The sequence below is a fragment of the Ranitomeya imitator genome, chromosome 1 (genome assembly GCF_032444005.1).
Source record: "Ranitomeya imitator isolate aRanImi1 chromosome 1, aRanImi1.pri, whole genome shotgun sequence".
NCBI lineage: Eukaryota > Metazoa > Chordata > Amphibia > Anura > Dendrobatidae > Ranitomeya > Ranitomeya imitator.
Genome location: NC_091282.1, coordinates 255,973,657 through 255,996,403, shown reverse-complemented (window position 1 = coordinate 255,996,403; position 22,747 = coordinate 255,973,657). Strand labels below are relative to the sequence as shown.

General features: G+C 44.6%; 2 protein-coding genes across 3 annotated transcripts in view; one reads left to right on the top strand and one right to left on the bottom strand.

Moving 5' to 3' along the window:
- Positions 1 to 7,475, bottom strand: part of GTF2H3 (general transcription factor IIH subunit 3) — a 65,308-nt gene extending 57,833 nt beyond the window's left edge. Inside the window, exons 1-5 of one of the 2 annotated variants that reach the window (XM_069755984.1) lie at positions 7,405 to 7,475; positions 5,449 to 5,528; positions 5,252 to 5,358; positions 5,008 to 5,168; positions 4,768 to 4,833 (exon numbers count right to left, since the gene is read on the bottom strand). In XM_069755984.1, coding sequence (XP_069612085.1) covers positions 4,768 to 4,833; positions 5,008 to 5,168; positions 5,252 to 5,358; positions 5,449 to 5,528; positions 7,405 to 7,414 — 424 coding nt within the window. In that variant the 5' untranslated portion in view covers positions 7,415 to 7,475. The remainder of the gene's footprint in view (positions 1 to 4,767; positions 4,834 to 5,007; positions 5,169 to 5,251; positions 5,359 to 5,448; positions 5,529 to 7,404) is intronic. The other variant, XM_069755983.1, reaches the window with a different exon arrangement.
- Positions 7,476 to 7,481: 6 nt separating this feature from the next.
- Positions 7,482 to 22,415, top strand: EIF2B1 (eukaryotic translation initiation factor 2B subunit alpha). The gene is made up of 9 exons (XM_069755982.1): positions 7,482 to 7,624; positions 8,118 to 8,219; positions 10,417 to 10,556; positions 13,007 to 13,123; positions 13,820 to 13,932; positions 14,270 to 14,338; positions 14,413 to 14,488; positions 21,096 to 21,221; positions 22,231 to 22,415. The coding sequence occupies exons 1-9, from the start codon at positions 7,612 to 7,614 to the stop codon at positions 22,384 to 22,386; spliced, it is 912 nt and encodes a 303-aa protein (XP_069612083.1). The 5' UTR covers positions 7,482 to 7,611; the 3' UTR covers positions 22,387 to 22,415.
- Positions 22,416 to 22,747: the final 332 nt, after the last annotated feature.

Sequence of the window (22,747 nt, the reverse complement as noted above, 5' to 3'; positions counted from 1 at the left end):
CAAAGCATGATGTTTCCACCACCATGCTTTACAGTAGGTATGGTGCTTGATGGATGCAACGCAGTATTCTTTTTCCTCCAAACACGACAAGTTGTGTTTCTACCAAACAGTTCCAGTTTGGTTTCATCAGACCATAGGACATTCTCCCAAAACTCCTCTGAATCATCCAAATGCTCTCTAGCAAACTTCAGACGGGCCCGGACATGTACTGGCTTAAGCAGTGGGACACGTCTGGCACTGCAGGATCTGAGTCCATGGTGGCGTAGTGTGTTACTTATGGTAGGCCTTGTTACATTGGTCCTAGCTCTCTGCAGTTCATTCACTAGGTCCCCCCGCGTGGTTCTGGGATTTTTGCTCACCGTTCTTGTGATCATTCTGACCCCACGGGGTGGGATTTTGCGTGGAGCCCCAGATCGAGGGAGATTATCAGTGGTCTTGTATGTCTTCCATTTTCTAATTATTGCTCCCACTGTTGATTTCTTCACTCCAAGCTGGTTGGCTATTGCAGATTCAGTCTTCCCAGCCTGGTGCATGGCTACAATTTTGTTTCTGGTGTCCTTTGACAGCTCTTTGGTCTTCACCATAGTGGAGTTTGGAGTCAGACTGTTTGAGGGTGTGCACAGGTGTCTTTTTATACTGATAACAAGTTTAAACAGGTGCCATTACTACAGGTAATGAGTGGAGGAAAGAGGAGACTATTAAAGAAGAAGTTACAGGTCTGTGAGAGCCAGAAATCTTGATTGTTTGTTTCTGACCAAATACTTATTTTCCACCATAATATGCAAATAAATTGTTAAAAAAACAGACAATGTGATTTTCTGGATTTTTTTTTCTCAGTTTGTCTCCCATAGTTGAGGTCTACCTACGATGTAAATTACAGACGCCTCTCATCTTTTTAAGTGGTGGAACTTGCACTATTGCAGACTGACTAAATACTTTTTTGCCCCACTGTAGTAAAACTGGCTGATGTGTATGAGCAGATCATTACTCTCCTTCAACAGATAATCTTTTGCTCCACAGGAGATAAGCTGCCACCAGCTTACTTCCCATTGAAAACACCTGCATGCTCGGTTGAACCATCTGAGCATGTGTATAGGGTAACTCAAACAAAATTGAACCAAATCACAGATTTTAAATATTCTTAAAGTGTAGATTCACTGTTGAGAATCCAAAGATGGTTTAACCCCTTCATGACCGGGGGATTTTTCGTTTTTCCGTGTTCGTTTTTCGCTCCCCTCCTTCCCAGAGCCATAACTTTTTTATTTTTCCGTCAATTTGGCCATGTGAGGGCTTATTTTTTGCGGGACGAGTTGTACTTTTGAACGACATCATTGGTTTTAGCATGTCGTGTACTAGAAAACGGGAAAAAAATTCCAAGTGCGGTGAAATTGCAAAAAAAGTGCAATCCCACATTGGTTTTTTGTTTGGCTTTTTTGCTAGGTTCACTAAATGCTAAAAATGACCTGCCATTATGATTCTCCAGGTCATTACGAGTTCATAGACACCAAACATGACTAGGTTATTTTTTATCTAAGTGGTGAAAAAAAATTCCAAACTTTGCTAAAAAAAAAAAAAAAAAAAAAAAAAAAAATTGCGCCATTTTCCGATACTCGTAGCGTCTCCATTTTTCATCATCTGGGGTCGGTTGAGGGCTTATTTTTTGCGTGCCGAGATGACGTTTTTAATTATAGCATTTCGGTGCAGATACGTTCTTTTGATCGCCCGTTATTGCATTTTAATGCAATGTCGCGGCGACCAAAAAAACGTAATTCTGGCGTTTCGAGTTTTTTTCCCGCTACGCTGTTTAGCGATCAGGTTAATACTTTTTTTTATTTGATAGATCGGGCGATTCTGAGCGCGGCGATACCAAATATGCGTAGATTTGATATTTTTTTTATTGATTTATTTTGATTGAGGCGAAAGGGGGGTGATTTAAACTTTTATGTTTTTTTTATTTTTTTCACATTTTTTTAAACTTTTTTTTTTTTTACTTTTGCCATGCTTCAATAGCCTCCATGAGAGGCTAGAAGCAGGCACAACCCGATCGGCTCTGCTACATAGCAGCGATCTGCTGATCGCTGCTATGTAGCAGAATTGCACGTGTGCTGTGAGCGCCGACCACAGGGTGGCGCTCACAGCGACGGGCAATCAGTAACCATAGAGGTCTCAAGGACCTCTATGGTTACCATTCACAAGCATCGCCGACCCCCGATCATGTGACGGGGGTCGGCGATGACGTCATTTCCGGCCGCCCGGCCGGAAGCGGTAGTTAAATGCCGCTGTCTGCGTTTGACAGCGGCATTTAACTAGTTAATAGGTGCGGGCAGATCGCGATTCTGCCCGCGCCTATTACGGGCACATGTCAGCTGTTCAAAACAGCTGACATGTCCCGGCTTTGGTGCGGGCTCATCAAAGCAGGGGAGCCGGCATCGGACGGTATAGTACGTCCGATGCCGGTAAGGGGTTAATACTTTTATAAACAATACTAGATGGTGGCCCAATTCTAACGCATCGGGTATTCTAGAACAGAGGTCCCCAACCTTTTTTGCACCAGGGACCGGCTTTAAGCAAGACCAGTTTTCCATGGCCCGGTGGGGTGGGGGTGGGGCAGGGGTGGGGCTCTGGTCATATGGGGGTGGGGTTATGGAGGGGTGGAGCTTAGTGCATACTTATCATGTAATTATGACATTTATAATGAGAATGTGATTCACACATTCACACACACATTCTCACACACACATTCACACACACACATTCACACACACACACACACATTCACACACATTCTCACACACACACACACACATTCTCACACACACACACACACACATTCTCACACACACATTCACACACACACTCTCACACACACACATTCACATTCTCACACACACACACACACACACATTCACACACACACACATTCACATTCTCACACACACACACACACATTCACACACACACATTCTCACACACACACATTCACACACACATTCACACACACACACATTCTCGCACACACATTCACACACCCCTCTCACCTCTCCTCGCACTCTACCACAGCATCTCATTGCCTTCCTCTGACACAGCCGGCCGCTGAATGATGACGTCATCCAGCGGCGCGTCTGTGTGAGAGGAAGCAGGAAGACAGATCGCTGGGCAGCGGAGCTGCAGGGATTTCTCCCTGCCCGTCGCAGCCACCCTGCAGGGGCTCCCCTCCACCTCTGCACACGTTGGGAGCCGGCGCTCTGCAGCTTCTCTGTGCCGGCTGTCAGCTTGACAGTCGGCACAGAGAACAGCTGACTCCCTGACCGGGGGCGGCAGAATGCAGCCGCCGGGGGAGACACTGCGGACCGCCGAATGAGGCGGCCCGACTGCGCCCCTCCCTGCCGGCTGCGCCCGGGGCAAATGCCCCGGCTGCCCCCCCTCCCTAGATACGCCACTGGGCGTGTCAGTGAGGAGAGCCTGCCGCCCCACCCCATCAGGAACACACCATGCTGCGCAGGAGGGCTGCGTCACTAAGACCCGCCTGACGCCCCGCCCCGTCCTGCATAATGTTCTCTGCCGGGAGCTGCGAGCTGTCACAGAGCGTGCTCTGACCAGGCGCAGGGCCGCGAAGCTAGCTGTCAGCGGCGCCGCGGACCGGCTGAAAAACCTCAACGGCCCGGTCCTGGTCCGCGGACCGGCGGTTGGGGACCTCTGTTCTAGAATATGCATGTCCACGTAGTATATTGCCCAGCCACGTAGTATATTGCCCAGCCACGTAGTATATTGCCCAGCCACATAGTATATTGCACAGTGACGGAGTATACAGCACAGAGCCACGTAGTATAGAGACTTTAAAAAAAAAAATAAACATATACTCACCTTCCGAAGGCCCGTTGAAATCGTGCTATACTCACCACCCGCCGCCTTTCCCGCTCCTCGGGACGCTCCCGGGATCGCTCCATTGCAAGCGTCAGCTTCTGGTCCCAGGGCTGGTGTGAGCAGGACCTATGATGACGTCGCGGTCACATGACTGTGACGTCACGGCAGGTCCTTGTCGCACACCAGGCCTGGAACCGGAAGCTGCCGCTTGCAATGGAACGGTCACCGGAGCTTCCCGAGGAGCGAGAAAGGCGGTGGAGGGTGAGTATAGCAGGTTTTTGTTTTTTGACTAATCGGACTGTGCCCGTCGCTGATTGGTCGCGGCAGCCATAACAGGCAGCTGCTGAGACCAATCAGCGAATGAATAACCGTGACAGAAGGACAGACAGACAGACAGATGGAAGTGACCCTTAGACAATTATATATATATATAGATTCGTCCAATGACGGTATAAGACAATCAAAGTATTAGAGGGCTATCCTATAACAGCCTGTGTATATTGTGCATTTGTGCATTGCATAGCAGAACTTAATCTTATAAAGGATGAACAGGGCCATAACTGAGATTAGATTTAGTTGCTATCAAGTTACCCCTTTTTTTTTTTTGCAAAAGATCGTTGGTCACCAATAACAACCCCCTTTTCTGAGGCACCTCACCTTACAGGGAACAGACCCATCTCCCATCCTTCCTGTATTTCATCCTAATGGGGCATATGGAAATATGCTGCTCACTTAGAACAGCTTCTTTAGTCCATATTAAGTTCAATTAGTACATATTTTTGTACCTTTTTAACTTCCATTTTATGATGTAGTTTGCCTTAAATAGTTCTTTAATTCATGTAAAAAAAGATGAAATTAATATGGCATTTTTCCACAACTGCAGGTGTAATAACAAAAGGATACAGCAAAGAGCTTTCGCTAGAGATCCTGCTAGAACAGTGTCGGTCCGCTGTCTTTTAATTTCCCCAGCTAACATGAAACAGGAAAGCATCAAATGATAAATAAATCCGGGTTAACCATTGCATTATCAAGATGTGCCTACAAGTATAGAAACATTGCTATAATATATGAAAGTCCACAGAACAGGCTCTGAAAGAGACAGCAGTAACATGATATAGATACTCCCCGATTACAAGTCCTTACATTTTGTCATGAGGTCTTTAATCTCATCAGCAATCAGGTCATTGGCGGCCGTCAGTAATTCATATTTGCCATCCTTGCTGCCGGATGCGTTCGATTCCAGAATTGCAGATTCCCCAGTCAAGTCTCCACATATCCACTGCTTGCCTGGAAAAAGAAGGCGACTAAAAAGCAAACACCATATATTATCATTACTGCATAAAACAAATGACAGCAGCTTATAGTATGTGATCACTGGTAACAGTACCTCTCCTGTAAATGGCTGGCAATTACAGCAAGTTTGTTATTGCGGCCCATAAATAAGTGGGAATTTCCCATCACCATAACTGCATCAATGCATTTTGGAAGTGTGACCTATAAGATAGTAGGAAACCGTGATCATAATTGTAAGATATAGATAAAAATGTAGAGTCATGGAAATATGACAGATCCAGAACTACATACCACTGATTGATTGAGGGCCTGCTGTCCCCACCAAATAGGGTTCACATCAACTACGATTACTAAGAGATTAACGTCCTCATCTATGAAACATAATAATAAGAAAAAAAGCAATTACCAATGAAAACAAATAAATTCTCTAACATTCTGTATTGTATATATCATACACAGAAGCAAATTGAAGTCTTCTCAAATGCCTAAAAGTATTGTCCACTATGTGCAGGATAGATCACCATTATAAAACTGGCGGGTGTCCTCTACCACCTAGCACCTACGATGATCAGCCATTATCAGCAGCCAGATGTAAACGGTCTACAGAGTGGGACAGCAATGCTCCGCCACACAGCCTGTGGCCACTGCCAGGTATTGCAGTTGATCTCCCATTTTCTTCAATAGAAGCTGACCTGTCGTACCCGGCAGCGGCCACTAAACTGTGTGATGGAGCTTTCGTAAACCAGTCTGTACACGGTTTACAACTGGCCACCACCAGGGCTGATGACAGCTGATTGCTGTGGGTGCTGGGCATTGGTCCTCCACCAATCGTATATTGATGATTGATGCGGAGAATGGGTCATCAATATAAAAGCCGCAGACAACACCAAAGAAATTATCTTCATTGGTTTGAAGCTGCTGATACACACAGGTCCGGATCACAGCTAGATATTTTGTGCTGCTCTGCAATTAAATAAACCTTACTGAAAATCTAATGCTAAATTGACATTAAAAGTCATATTTTGTATCAATTTTTCAATCACTAACCTCAATAATAATAAAAAAAACAAGGATTGTGAAGACTAATGGGTTTTGACATCAGGTACAGTGCCATATAGATGAGCAGGATCCATTATCATTGTTTAATAAATTGGATCGGTCATCAGATGATTGTGCTGTATATAATGGCAGTATAGCATTATAACAGGTCCACTATCCTAATAACTAAAAGCACAGTTTGTTTTGACCTAACAGGAGTGATCAAATAATAAATCAGGACACAAAGTATATTCCTGAGAGCTCATAGAATGGTAGAGTTGGAGGGACCTCCTGGGTCATCTGGTCCGGGGAAGGGGCCCAAAGCAGGATTCACTAAGCCATCTCAGACAGATGTCTGTCCAGCCTCTGTTTGAAGACTTCCATTGAAGGAGAACTCACCACCTCTCGTGGCAGCCTGTTCCACTCATTGATCACTCTCAAAATTTTTTTTCCAATATCTAATGTGTCTCCTCCCCTTCAGTTTCATCCCATTGCTTCTAGTCTTTCCTTGTGCAAATGAGAATAAAGATTATCCTTCTACAATGTGACAGCCCTTCGGATATTTGTAGACAGCTATTAAGTCTCCTCTCAGTCTTCTTTTCTCATAGAGATGACAGAGATGAGCGCCCCAGTCATCTGTTGCAGACACCCTACTGCCGGCTGTCAATCATAAAGGTGAGGGGCATAGAAGCAGCCAAACAGTATCACGTTTTTGAGCTTTTTTGTCTGGTACCCCAGATTATGATGTGCAACCGTCAGATGACAGATCAGGTTTGATAAACAAACAAATAAAAAAATAAAAGTGATCATCATTAGGGGATCAGACTATGCACAAGCTGTGTTTTCTGCCTGTTGCCATGGAGACACATTGAGCTGCATACATAAACAAGTAGCTTATTTAAATTCAAAACAATTTGCAGTCATTTTTTTATTGAATTTACCAGCAGCGACGTTACAACATATTAATCTATCAGCAGTGATAGCAATGGGGGAGGTGCTCGGGAATCACTGCAGACACGTACAGATCCGGAATGTGAGTGCCCCACATTCCACAACATGGAAGTCACAGAACGTAAAGCGATCCCACTCTTTGCTGCACCGCCTCGGATGCGGGCTGCGGGTATCAGCTGAGCGGGTCACTGCAGAGACAATGGCGCCGCCGGGCATCGTGTCACGTCCCTGCCTCCAGCACCTGCCTCCTCCACTCACCTGAAGCCATAATAATAAACCTCCGCTGCCGCACACTGGAAATAGAGCACTTCCGGCCCGCACTGATGACGTACACTGCTGGAGGCGGGGCATGAGGGGCGCCATGCGGCTGTTAACCCCCTCACTGCCGCGTGACGTACAGTCTCCTGCAGCTTTCCGCTGTTCTGCTCTCCCCGCCGGCTCTGTGGGGACTATAGAATAACGGCCATGAACGAAACCGGTAACTACATAGGTGACAGCCATGGCCGGCTTCTCTCTGTGGAGTGCATGGTGGCAGCCGGCATATGACACCGCCAGGACGGTGTGGGCATCCTGCTGGCACCAGTCTCCCCCACAGCACTGACAATACCACAGCTGGGGACTCCCTGGCTCACTGCCACCAGTTCACACTGCAGGGTTTTTATCCCTCTGGTTTTGGAGCAGGTCTGACCATAAAAGCGCCACCGAAAACCGTTCCTATCGATTTGTATGGGAAAGCGCCCCGCTGTTCAGATTCAGCCCAGCAGCGATCATAAGGGACGTGTCTGACTGCTGGCGCTTTCCTATACAAGCCTAGAAGGTGCCCGGCCTTTATTTTTATATTGATCCATTGCTAAATTAATAAAACATCAGGAAAACACCAAAACTAAACCCTACCCCCCAAAGTGTGTACGATTCCTAGCGCTGCTCAGTATTTTTATTGATAATTTCCGATCTTATTCTTCTCTTTGCAGATGTGATTGAATATTTCAAGCGGCAACTGAAGGAGGATCCAAATGTGGCCACCGCTGTTGCGGCCATTAAAACTTTACTGGAGTTTCTGAAGAAAGACAAAGGTAGGTCCGGCTTTTACTGGAACCACTTCACACCTGTCATAAGTATGGCTGCAACACCGTGAGCCCCGCAGTGCCGTGGATCAAGTAGCAGATCACTGTAGATCCCTAAGGTGATCAATGTACAGGTGTGCCAGAACCGGGTGTTGTGGACCTAATATGGACTGCATCATAGGAAGGAGATTCCAGACCTAAGAAATTGTCCTACATGTCTATTGGATAGGTGCTGGATCAGTAAGGGTCCGACTGCTAGGGCCAATCGCCAGCCATCAGTGTCATACATTTTGAATGGATAGGGTGCATGTTTGACTGATGCTTCCTTTAACTTCTTTTAGGCCTCTTTCACACTTCCGTCTCGCAGGATGTGTTTTTTCCCATAGACTTGTATTAGCGACGGATGGCCACACGTCACATCCGTCGTGTTTTGGTGGACTGTCGTCACAAAAAAACGTTCAAGTGGACTTTTTTTGTCCGTCGCATCCGCCATTTTCTACCGCGCATGCGCGGCCGAAACTCCGCCCCCTCCTCCCCAGACTTCAGAATGGGCAGCAGATGCGTCAAAAAACTGCATCCGCTGCCCACGTCGTGCAGAAATTTCACAACGTACGTCGGCCCGACGCATAGCGACGGACCCGTATCAACGCAAGTGTGAAAGTAGCCTTAGACGTGATCTATTCAGGCATCTGACCCGGGCTAGCCCTTTGAAGTGTTCGTCAACTATTTTGACGTCCCTTTCTTACTTACTACATTCCCCAGTGTACAATAAATAAAAAGAGACTTCCAGGTATTCCAGGCCCTGCATGACATTATTAAGCCCCGTGAAGATAATCAAGATAATCAATAGCAGCTAATGGGCTGCAGTTGTGACATAGCATAACAATGTCATGTGAGCCCTGGGAAAGCCAACATGAATATTGCTGGAACAGTGGCAAAGCAGGAAGCAAGCATCCTTATTTATTTTATACTGAGGAATATAATATTTAAGAAGGTTTTGTCCGAGTAGTGGACCACCCCTTTAAACAAAACCTTTCACTAGATTTTTCATCTTGAACTAGACACAAAATTGAATCACATTACAAACTTTTTATGCTAAACTGGACCCATTAGCTGTGTCACATTACAAATCCTCCTATCACTTCTCCTAGCACTGTCTGCTCTGCTGTACTGCCCTTCCTCACGTACTGCCTGTCCAGAGATGAGTTACACATATGTCCGTTTTGCTTAGCAGACATGGGTGGGATTACTGACACAACTTTGGATTGGCAGTGTGGGAGGAGAGGCAGTACAGCAGAGCTGATAGAAGGGTTTGTAATGTGGCACAGCTAATGTGTCCAGTTCAGCATGAAAATTGTAGTCCACTACTCTGACAGCTCCTTCTAAACTCAGCTGTGCTGCCCTTTCCCCCACATTGGCGTCATCAGAATAGTGTAAGCTATCTGTGCTCTAATTTCACAGCATTTTCTAATCATACAGGAGGATAGATCAGAGCTTTATTATCACATCTCACACAATGAGAAACGTGCTCTATGCTATGGTGGGGACGTGTTCTTTTTCTGCTGTGTTACTGCCTGCTTATGATTGGTCAGCATCATACAGGGAGAAGAAGTGCACACATTAATTTGTAGTGTGTTTCATGTGACTCTCAGAAAATTGATAGAAGTTGGAAGGAAAGTAGCAGGCATGTTGAGCTTCAGCATGCCCTATCCATTGTTAGAGCAGAAGATGAGAAACCTGCCAGAGGAATTTGACAGTTGTTTATACTCTTTCCCCTCCCCCCCACCATTTAAAACACTTGCCAAGCAGTTACATATTTAATTTAGGAGTGTTGGGAGGAATAGCTTTTGGACAAATGAGCACAAGGTCTCAATGGTTCCTGTTGACTGATGGTCGTAAAGAGCCTTTTGCACGGATTGTACAGCATAGTGTACAGTCAGAACTATACAGAATATAGTTCTGAAATACTAAGAAGAGTGTACTTGTACATTGGGATTTATAAATCCAGAATGATCCATTACAATCCCTGTGGTCGTCAAGTTACTTTATGGGTAAATATTAAAAAAGTTTTTTTTTGTGTGAAAGGGCGCCATTTTTTCATTCATTTGAAGCTATAAAGTATTATTTGCTATTTTCTTTTCTCAGCCTAAATATCTCCCTTGTTGTGACTAGTTAGCAGTTTCTTACCGTGAGATTTGTGTTCTAGGTGAAACTATACAAGGTCTGATTGGAAGTCTAAAAGATGCAATCGAAACGATGTCAAAAGTGGATTCCTCTGTTGCCGTCTCCTCTGGAGGGGAGCTCTTCCTGAGGTTTATTACACTCACTTCTGAGCTGGAGCATTCTGTAAGTGTTCTTTAGGGCTCATACTCCTCTGTGCGTAAATCGGACCAGTGCATTGCACTCTGACTAATGTTATTCACTGATCATCTGCAATTTTTTTTCTCAGCTAGAATCTAGTTCTAAACCTCACCAGCCCTCTATAATGTTATTCTATAAAAAAAATGAGGTTAAAAAAAAGCATTTATAATGTCCCTGTATCCTATGCTAATCTCGCACCACATATTTAGGCAGTGTCACTACACTTCTATAGCCAGGTGTACACTTCCCAGCTTCAGAGTTGCACTGCGCATGACCGGAAGCCATCTTCTGAACTTCTGGTCATATGCACTGCACCTTTGAAGCCTGAGAATCGTACACTCAGCTTCTGAGGCGCAGTGACACTGCCAAAATGTGCGGCGATGATGACACTCGTGCAAATTATGTTATTACCCACATAGGGGCATGATAACTTGGAAAGAGGGCTGAGTAGTCTGGGGAAACTAACGCCCCATTGACTAGTTACAGCCTTAAATAGCATAGCAAACGGGGCAATATAAATGGAGGGCATGGGAGACCTGACAGGTTCCTTTTAAAGTGTTTTTTCCACAAAGTACTTTTAAATAGATCTTGGAATAATAAGTTCCACAACTGGATATGTTTAAAACAAAATGTTCCTGTACTGTGTAATGGCTGTGTCTGACCGTGCAGGAACATGGTCTGATCATACCACAGCTCCTGGGAAGGGGAGGAATCAAGAGAGTAAACAGACATTACAGCATGTGATCACAGAAGATTCTTTCTGTGGTGTAAATCATTTCCCTGCCTGTTTTTAACCTGTTTTACTTCAAAGAAAGAATCCGATGTGATCCTGTGCTGTGTAATGTCTGAAGTAGCATAACCTGAAGCTCATGGGCCCAATATTTCAAGTCTTTTCATATAGGCAAAATAAACTTTTTGGGGCCCCTAGGCTACAGGGCCCAGGAGCGATTGGAACCAATGCACCTATTGTAGTTATGCCCCTGAATGTCTGTATTCTCTCTTTTTCTCCCCACCCTTCCCAGGAGCTGTGGTATAATCAGACCATGTTCCTGTACGGTCAGACACAGACATTACACAGCAGGGGCACATTTATAAGATTCTCTCAGCACAGGAGCATTATATTTCAACACATCCAATTGTGGAAATTATTATTATTCCAAGATCTATTAATTATAATGTTGATTACAATTTGCTTTGTTTGTGGGAAAACTATTTTAAGAGGCTTGGAACAGCTGCAATGGTAGTAGTGTGGCAGCGGGGTTATTGTAGGCTTTTCTAAAGAGATGGGATTTTCAGGTTGCATCTGAAAGTTTCAATCATGGGAGACAATCTGATCTGAGGTAGTGAGGGGCAGAGGATGGGGGATACTTTGGGGAAATCTGGGAGAGGGAAGAAGGAGCTATTTGGACATTAGTTCAGCGATGTATGAGGGAGACAGATTACAGGCAGCCTTGTATGTCTTTGTTAGTATTTTAAGCAGGAGTTTTGGGGTACTATAAAATGTGTGCATGTACCAACATATACAGATAAATTGTTTAATCCCTTTAAGGAAAAATGTACTCTATCAAAGGGGTTTTTCAGGATGAAAAGTCTACAGACTGCCAAATTGTGACAGTGTGCAATGTACACACTGTCATTATGCTCCTGTATTCACAGTGAGTGTTGGCAATTACGCGACCAAACATATGCAATCTTGCAGTCATATGCCGCTTCTCTCAATCTAGTTACTAGCACAAGGAATACAAGGGGAATCCTAACAGTGTTCATGTGCATTGTCTCAATTCAGCAGTCACACAGTATGACTGCTTTTTTTTTTTTAGTCCAGAATCCCCATTTAAACATCTGATTTTATTTTTTATAAATTGCATTTAAGTAGACTGTGGTAATACATTGCAACAAAACTGAACTATTATACCTATATTAGATGCCTATGACAACGTATCTGCCAAACAAGTAATTCAAGGTTGGATGTGTTTAGTTTAAATGTACTAATGAGAACAAACATCACTATTATTGAAGGAAAGCTGTCACCATGAAAAGAAGTCCAGTCTGCAGGCATCCCGTTATAGAGCAGGAGGAGCTGAGCCGACATATATAGTTCTGTGAGTATAGCCTGTGTTTTCATCATTTCTTTCTGGGATTTTGGGTCCCATCAGTGACTGACAGCTTTCTTTGTATAAGTGTGCTTACAGAGACAGCGGTCAGTCACTGATAGAACTGCCCACTGGACCCCAAATCCCAGACAGAGCAGAAGATTAAATGGTTAAAAACAGATTATGCGGAATTATATATATAAAATCTACTCGGCTCCCCCTGCTCTATAATGGGTTTGTATTTTCATGGTAACCGGTTCCCTTTAAACTTGCAAGCATATCATCTCCAAGGATTGTACACAAGTATGTATCCTATAATACATCTTTATTTTTAATTTTTAGAACTATGCTCTATGCAAAGAAAGGATGAGTGAACGAGGCGAACTATTTCTAAAAAGGATCTCCTTATCAAGGGACAAGATTACAAAACTCTGCTGCCCGTTTATAAAAGATGGCGCTGTGAGTGTGGAAAATATCTTAAGACAAACTTGTGAAAAGTAAACAGTGTATCTGGCACAGCGCACACCAGCATCGGGATGTCAGCGGCGCTGATGACGGAGCGTCGACACATGGCTTCTAGAATGAGTGCACGACAGAAACTGTTCGAATAGGCTGTACTGCTCGCAGGATTGGAGGGGTGCTGATAATCAGACGCTATTGACCTCATATTGATGGCCTAAATTTTATAAAGCTGAAAACCCCTTTTTATTTTACAAACTATGCACTGATTGTTTGAAAAATGTTCACAGCTGTTCCCAAATTCTCTTTACCTTCAGATAAATACTTTCTGTAAGAGCCGGAACTGATCTTGATGATGAATGATTTAATCAATCTTATAGCACCCATCTCCATACATAATAGTCAGGAAACAATTGGATAAGTTATGGTATATTCTACTACAGTGTCACTTAGTGGAGATACAGGAAAGAAATATATCTTGGTACCATGTTAGCCAGTGGGTAGAAAAATATTTAGAATTGAGAGTCCTCAGTGGTTGATACCTTTTAATGGCTAACTGAAAAGATGGTAACAAATTGCAAGCTTTCGAGACTACACAGGTCTCTTCATCAGGCGTCTAAATATTCTAAATATTTTAGTGGAGATATTAATCATACTGTATGACTTATTTAACCTTTTAATTTGTCCATTTTGCAGAAAATTTTAACCCATGCTTACTCCAGGGTGGTTATGAAGGTTTTGGAAGAAGCTGCAGCTGCTAATAAACGTTTTAGTGTCTATGTTACGGAATCCCAGCCAGACTTATCAGGGTGAGCACGCCACGGTCCTCTAAGTGGCAATATGGTTCTCAAGCTTTACAGAATTACAGTGACCGGTGGCTGACATTTCTGTACCACCGATAATAGTTTCCATATGCCTAATACAAATTGCAGTCGTTTCCTGCTCCCACGTTTAGTCAATTCAGAGTAGGCAAGGTGGGACTTGTGCTTTACCTTGAAGAGATTTATAGCAATACAAAATGTGAGTTGGATGCAAATTGTATTAGAAAGAATGCTACTGCAGTTATGGAAAGATAGTATTTTATTAATATAATGGCTACAAGAGGCCTGTGTTACTTACCTTCAACCGTTTATTTCTGTCCTATAGGAAGAATATGGCTGAAGCTCTGCAAAACATTAATGTTCCAGTCACCGTGATCCTGGATGCCGCAGTGGGGTGAGTTAGTGATGTGTTGAAAATAAAAAATAAACGTCTATAACGTTTCAAGACTTGTTGTTTCTCTTTGACAGTTATATCATGGAGAAAGTAGATCTGGTGATTGTTGGAGCTGAAGGAGTAGTGGAGAGCGGAGGAATAATCAATAAGGTAAATTACAATTTGTTTAAAGAGTAACTCCTATACTTGGCGATACAGCTGGCGGGGGGATCAGAAAAGGGATCAGGAGACTCCAACTGTACTACATAAACAAGCAGTTCCCTACTGGGCTGTAATAATGTGACAACTCGTGGTCAGTTTAGTTTATGGGATCCCCATTGTCCTGGTTACATTATTGCCTCAAGAAAAACTTTAGCTCTAACACAATGGATTAGGTTCAAAACTGCTTGCAACCAGCTGTATTCTCTTCATACACACAAAAACAGGAGTTTTGGTTACCGTAAAATCTGTTTCTTGGAACCTTCATTGGGGGGGCCACCATGGAAACCATGGGTGTATGCTGCTGAAGCTACTACCAAGGCTGACACTATGCACAAAAAGTTAGCTCCTCCCCAGCAGAGTACACCCCACCGACTGGCGCTAGGTTAATCAGTTAGTGAGAAAGCAGTAGGAGAAGCAACGTGAACACAACGTAGAAGGAAATAAACAAACAAAACGTAAAAATAGAAAAAACATTAGTACCGCTGTCAAGCTTGGATGAGGCGGTGTCCCCCAATGAAGGGTCCAAGAAACAGATTTTATGGTAACAAAAAATCCTGTTTTCTCTATGGCTTCTTTGGGGGACACAGGAAACCATCGGACGTATCTAGAAATCGAAAACAGCTCAGCCCCATTCAGGTCTGAGAACTAAACACTGCCACTTGTAAGATTCTCCTACTTAGGGTGGCATCAGCCGAGAGGCAAAGGTATGGACTCTGTAGAGCTTGGCGAACGTGTGAGTAGAAGACCATGTTGCAGTTTTGCAAAGCTGTAGAGCGGATACCTCGATGGTCGAGGAGGCCTCCACTGCTTGGGTGTAGTGGGCCTTAATCCCACTGGGAGCCTCTCTGTTCTGGTATGCCTCCAAGATGGTGGCCCAGTTCCAAAGAGCAATTGTAGCCTTGGCCGCCAGGAGGCTTCTTTTGAGGGCCCTCAGGGATCATGAAGAGAGAATCTATCTCCCAGAAGGAGGCCGTTCTACAAAGGTAAACGCAAATCGCCATGACCAGGTCCAACCTGTTCAGAGATCTTTCCAGAAGGTGAACAGGAGATAGGCAGAAAGAGGGGAGGATGATGTCCTCGTTGAGATGAAAAGCTAAGACTACCTTGAGAAGAAAGTAAGGAACAGGCCGCAAAACCATCTTTATCCTGGTGCAGAATAAGGATTTGGGAGAGACATGAAAGAGCTACCAGCTCTGAAACCCGCCGAATGGAAGTGTTGGCCACGAGAAAAACCACCTTCCGAGAGAGAAGAGGCAGAGACCTTTTTGAGTGGCTCGAAAAGGGGACCCCTGAGAGCCTCCAGAACCAGGTTGCAATCCCAGGGATCTACTTGGGGCCGATAGTGAGAGGCTGCATGAGCCACTCCTTGAAGAAAGGGTCTGACCTGAGAACATGAAGCTAAATTCTTTTGGAAATGAATAGTCAACGCAGAGACTTGGCTCCTCAGTGAACTGAGAGCTAGACCTGCATAAAGCGCTGACTGAAGAAAGGCCAGAACAGCAGGAAGAGCGAATAATATAGGTGCGGTGTGATTAGTCTCACACCAACGGAAGAAAGCTTTCGAAGTCAGATAATAAATCCGGGACGATGCCGGCTTTTGTATCATCGTCTGAATCCTATGTTCTGAGAACCCGGACGCTCTTGGAACCGTAGTCTCAACCGCTACATAGTCAAATCGAGCGACCGAGAATTCTGGCGGGAGATAGGACCATAAGAAAGAAGATCTGGTCTGTCTGGGAGTTTCCAAGGAGCATCCTTGAGTAAATTGTAGATCTCTGCTTACTAGGGCCTTAACACTAGAAGTCCCAGAGAGGGGTCATTTAACATTTCTACCTTTGGAGCTCGAAATTTCTGGGACTTCTAGTGTTAAGGGCCAGTCTGGACCAGCACCCCTTCCGCCTTGATTTTCTTAAACAGCCTGGGAAATTGGGGAGTAAATAAGGAAAAGCAAACTGACCTGGAGACGAACTGTTGGACTTTTCTGTTAATTCTGGAGGCCATGAGATCCACATCCGGGAGTGCTCCATCATAGACAAATCTGATAGTCTGCATCAGGATGTCTTCTATTCTCCCGCCGTGAGACCCTTGCGACTGAAAAAGTTGGCTACCCAATTGTCTATGCTGGGAGTGTGCACTTCCGAAATTGCCAGAAACAAGTTCCCTGCCCAGAGAAGAATCTTGGAGACTTCGGCACGGCCAAAGGACTCGAAGTTCCTCCTTGGTAGTTGATATATGCCACCGCCGTGGCATTGTCAGTCTGGAGTCGCACCAGTAGGTCCCTGAGAAGGTCATGCCAGTGGAAAAGGGACAGAAGAATCCCTGTAATCTCGAGAACCTTGATTGGCAGCATGGTTTCTTCCGGTGACCCTGGACAATGAGGGTGCGGAACACCGCTCCGCAGCCAAGGATACTGGCATCTGTTGTAACCACTTGCCAGTGAATAGGAAGGAAGGACCGACCCTGCTGAATGAGGGGGTAGTACAGCCACCAAGTAGGGGATGCCATGGCTTGAGACGAGATCCGGACAAGATGATCTAGGAAAAGGATGGACCAGTTCCATTGGGGCAGGATGGTCTGCTTAACCTGGTGCGGAACTGGGCAAAGAGTATTGCTTCCCCTACCATCCAGCCCAGAACCGCCATGGCTGAGCAAAAGGATGGAGATCGCGGGGCCTGAAGAGAGCGAACCCCCTGTTTGAGAGCTGCTCTTTTATTGGGGAGAAAAAGACCCTCACCTGAAGGGTGTTGAAAAGTATGCCCAGAAAAATAAGACACTGAGTTGGAACTAGACTAGACTTTGACCTATTAACAATCCAACCTAGCAGAGACAGGGTGTCGAGAGTGATGGACAGACTTTCCTGGGCTAGGGAAAAGGATGAAGCTACATAAGATGGCTATCTTTGTAAAGAATCTGTGTGCAGTTGCCAGGCCAAAAGGTAGCGCAACGAATTGAACGTAGTTTTGCCATACTGCAAACCAAAGAAATTTTTGATGACCCGGAAAAATCGAGACATGGAGATAGGCATCTTGGATATCCATCTAACACAGTATCACCTGTGATTCCATGGAAGCTATTACATTCTGAAATGATGTAGGCAAACTTTTTTTATTCAGCAACTTGAGATCCAGGATGGGTCGAACAGACCCTTCCTTCTTTGGAACTACAAAGAGTTTTGACTAGAAATCTGAAAAATGTTCCTGAGGTGAGATGGGAACGATGACACCTATGCGAAGGAGAGAGGCTATGGCTGCGAAAAAACTCGGGATCAGGGAGGGGTCCCTTGGTGGGCGGGATTCGAAAAAACGATCTCGGGGTTGCAAAATGAATTCTATTTTGTATCCTGAAGATACCACTTCTCTGACCCAGGCATCCTCGACAGAGGCGAGCCAAGCATCCCTGAAGAATAGGAGACTGCCACAAGTGGGAAACTCCCTGGGCGACGGTGGAGTCATGTGGAGAAGAATCTACTTGGTCTGCTTCTGGAGGGTCTGCCTTGCACATTGCGGTGACGCCAGGAGGGTGCCGATTTGATAGGGGTCCTTCTATATTCCTGCCGGGCTTGCGGCCTCTCCTGGCGGGAGATTTCCACAGGTGAGAAGGGACGAAAGGTCTAAAATTTTTGCTTAGGTGGGGGACGCCAAGTTTTGGCCTGAGGAAGAAGAGAGATTTTTGTCCCATTGACCTCTATTATAATCTGGTCCAGCCTGGTTCCAAACAGTCGTGATCCCTGGAAGGGCAGACTGGTCAGAGACTTCTTGTGAGACAAGGCTGTTTGCCATACCATTTGGCCAGATGGTCCTGCGGATGGCCACTATATTACTGGACACTTGAGCTGCACAGGCAGGCGACCACTAAGTATTTTCCCACTTGTGAGATCTAGTCCGCTAAGTCAGTGAAATCATCAGAATCGGCTCCCACAAGGATGCCCTGAGTTGCTGGGCCCATGCAGATATTGCCTGACACTCATGGCAAAGGCAGGGCATAGGGTGGAACCTACCGCTTCAAAGGCTGGCTTGGCAAAGGACTCCATGAGTCTATCATTGAGATCCTTGAGTTTTGCCCTGTCTAAAAGGGGGAGGACCGTGTTGGTGGATAGTCTGGAGACCGGAGATCCCACAGCCAGAGAAACATTCCAATTTTCGGTGAAATCTGAAGCGGTGGGGTACAGGATACCGAAGTAAAGTATGCAGTCAGTCCCAGTCTGGATGCTGGAAAATGGCACCGCAGGGGGAAGAGAAAAAGGTGCGTGCTGGGCGCAGAAAAAAAAAAAAAAATCTCCCTGGACAATTCTTCGGATCACCTGAGCATTCTTTTTGTTAGGGGCTAGGGTCTTGCCGGATAGACAGATGAGGATATGCCGTACTCTGTCTCTACGTGGGAGAACAGTGTGACTGTTCACACTTTTTCCCTCCAGAGGTAGATGAGAAGAACCTTCAGAAAAAGAAAAGGGAAATCATTACTGAAAACAGATGTAAATGTGGGTCTAGCTAAAGACCCGTGTCCACGTCCTATGGACACTAAGCTAAAACTGATTAACCTAGTGCCAGTCGGTGGGGTGTACACTGCTGAGGAGCTAATTTTTTTTCTTTTTTTCGCACAGTGGCAGCAGCATACACCACTGGTTTCTTGTGTCCCCCAATGAAGTGATAGAGAAACAAGTGCATGACATTATCCTCAACTGTCTGGCCACTAGGCTGGGTTCACACTGAGTTGTGTGAACCCGTTTAACGGACTACGTTACACCGCGGCATAACGTGGTGTAACGTAGTCCGTTAACGCCGACATTACTTGCAATGGCAAACGCATCACTAGCGCACGCTCACAATGGGCGTGCGCTAGCGATGTGCCGTCATTGAGTGACGGACCCGAGACGCGGGCTGCAGCGTTTCCGGGTCCGTCACTGCGAGCGCACTGCTAGCGCAGATGGAGCTAGCAGATGCTCCATCTGCCAAAGTCGGCACTTGCGTTAGTGCAGTCCGTTTAACGGATTTGTTCAACGGACTGCACAAACGCAGTCTGAACCTAGCCTTACACATTGCAGCACCATTGCTTTTCCTTTTTTCCCCTACAATTCCTCATGGTGATGACTCAGACAAGCTGTCTCTACCTTCCTTTCTCAGACTGAGAGCTGCTTTATTAACTTTTTAAAGAACCAGTCTGAGCTGTCTCCTAATGAGCCTAGTTAGACAGCTCAAGTCTTTTCTGTCTAAAAGGGTGGAGTAGGAGGTCGCTGTAAGGGAAAGGCATATTTCTATACTGCAAATTGCCTGTTTGCATCAAATATTTGACATTAATGGCAACAAATATGACCCAACAACTTCACTGCTAGTCCATGAAACAATTCAGCTTCTACAAAACCTATTTTTGTGAATCTTTACTGAATAACACAAAATACTTCCTCTGTAAAATTAAGTTCTGCTGCAGTTGAGGTACATATTATTAATGAAAAAAACAATGTACCTCTTTACAAGACGCCTGAATCGGGATATGTCCAGATCCAGTCATCTGGATTCAGTCTTTAAGGCTTCTTTCACACTTCCGTATTCTGCTGTGCGTCGTTGTGCAGTGAAATGAGAGAGAGACTTTTTTCTGGATTTGAAAATCCTTTTCGGGCATGCTCAGAAGGGAAAAACGTGATACGTCGCTGGATTCCTGTGTGTGACGGTCAGCGACCGATCCTGCGTCCATAGGCTTCCATTATAGCCGACGACGGGCAGCGCAGGATGCGTCGCTGAACGATTTTCCGACGTGCAGAAAAAACGTTCCTCTGAACGTTTTCTCCACACGACGGACCGCTATTTTATGACGGATCCAGTGCACGACAGATGAAACGGAAGGCCATCCGTCACAATCCGTTGCTAATACAAGTCTATGAGCAAATTTTTTGCAGGATCCTGCATTCTCAAAAATCGACGGATCGTGACGGAAGCTGAAAGACGGAAGTGTGAAAGAGGCCTAAGAAATGGATAACGGCATGTAGCTTCCAAGTGATACATTTTAGAGATTGGTATAGCTGGCCGTCATTTGGATTTCTCTCATCTATTATAGTTCAGTGCCCCTCGGGACTTGGAAAACTCTCCAATTATGCCACTACTTGATCTTCTTTCAACCGAAAGCTACCTACATTTGTGAGAGAACTCCTTGTGATAGTTACTTGCATTTGAAGGTAGTGAGGTCACTACTCAACCTCTGTTCATAAAGGAGTATAAATTTACGTATGTGCCCTCACAGTTTGGCTATTAGGACCTGAGAGAATACAGCACACTTGTAACGCTTCATACTTTCCCCCACCGTTTTACTACCTGTATACTTGGCTGTCGTCACTGGTGAGAGGGTGAGGTGGGGTGCTACCTTCATGAATACAGGGGCTCATACCTTTTTTAAGGTGGTTTTTTTTTTTTTTTTATATAGTGGGACATGGGCTATGAGACCAGCAGTCCATGAATTACGCTGCTTCTAATCAAGCAGTAGTATTGAAGTCTTCTTGAACAGCAATATAGCTTTTGATGACATGAAAATTCCATTGTATAACATTTTGTAATGGATTTCACTGCAGATTGGCACAAATCAAATGGCTGTATGTGCCAAAGCTCAGAATAAACCATTCTATGTGGTGGCGGAAAGTTTCAAGTTTGTGCGTCTCTTCCCACTAAACCAGAGAGATGTACCGGACAAGTTTAAGGTGAGAGCACTATAAGAATAATATATGGCTTGTAGGAGATTAAAAGACTGTCAAGTTAGCAGAGGTAAGACTCGTGAAGAATGCAGCCATCATATGATCTGTCCAGTGTTCCTGTATCTTTCTAGGGATTTATTTTTCTGTACAAGCACATATGTTGTTATAATTCATTGGGATTGGCCACGTTACTTGAAGACATGTTTAGGACACACGATTTTGTGGCACTTACTAATACAAAGATATGACAGGTTATCCTCCTGTACTACTTAGTGCATCTTTCCTCACAGACTGCACAGCTCTCCTGTCCACAAAGGCTGCTGGTGGAGGAGCGTGTGACAAGAGGTCTATCAGGTTCCTCCATATCAAAACATTGAGGAGGCTGATGGGCTTGTATGGACAGAAGTGGTGTACAGTTTGTAGGATCACATCAAGTGAGGAGCAAAGAAAAACTTGAAGTTCTTTTTGCCCATTAACAGCTTAGCAATGGCATTTTGTACTATCCAGCAAAAGTGAATCTCACGGTATCAGATCTATACCTGAGCGATGGATGCCAAGTTCCTCAGGTGTAGCTTAGATACAGCAGTTCTTTTCCACATGTTATGGATGTCTCTGCTCATTTTGGAATATCTTATTCTTAACCCATTACTTCACAAAAATGTAGACACTATAGCTTGGGGCTGGATTTTTTTACATCTGTAGCAATATGACTGAATGAGGAACCTGAATTCAATGATTACGAGGTGTGTCCATATAATGTATGCTCTGTGTCAAGACAATATCGTATACAATGATGCTTTATCCATACATTGTGTAATAAAAGGCAATTACCCCAACAAGCAATGTTCATAATGCAGTCAGGTAGTGGTAACATTACTAATAACTGGATCAGCAATTTTCCGATAATGTCGATGCTGACCAAAAAAAGCATGCTAATCTCTTATGGCTGAAGATTTGGGAATCGGTCAGTGTTTACATGTACAGGTTGTTACAGTCCTGGTTTTGTTTCTTTCAGTACAAAGCCGACACGCAGCAGCAGAAGAAGGACCTAAAGAAAGAGCACCCCTGGATTGACTACACATCACCCTCCCTAATCACACTGCTATTTACAGATCTGGGAGTTTTGACTCCATCAGCTATAAGTGATGAACTCATCAAACTATATTTATAACAGGATATTAAAGTTAACCCAATACCAGGCATGTTGTAAATAAGAGATTTCTGTGACAAATTCTTTCCATAAAATATCAACTTCATTATGTAGCTCTGTAAAATAACTATGGGCAGTTATGTTTTCAGACCTTGTACAGATAAAAAAAATGTCAGGTAGTGCAGACCACAACTGTAATCATTCATATGGCTTGAAATGGCGCCGTTACCCATACACTTCCCCTTTCCCTTCCAACCTTATGGTGCAATTGTCAAGCGGCGATGGTCTACAATAGTAGACTGGAGTCTACAGAAAGATGCTGTCACCACAATCAATGTTTCAAAGGCGATTGTTATTTTTACTATATTACAGAATGTAGGAA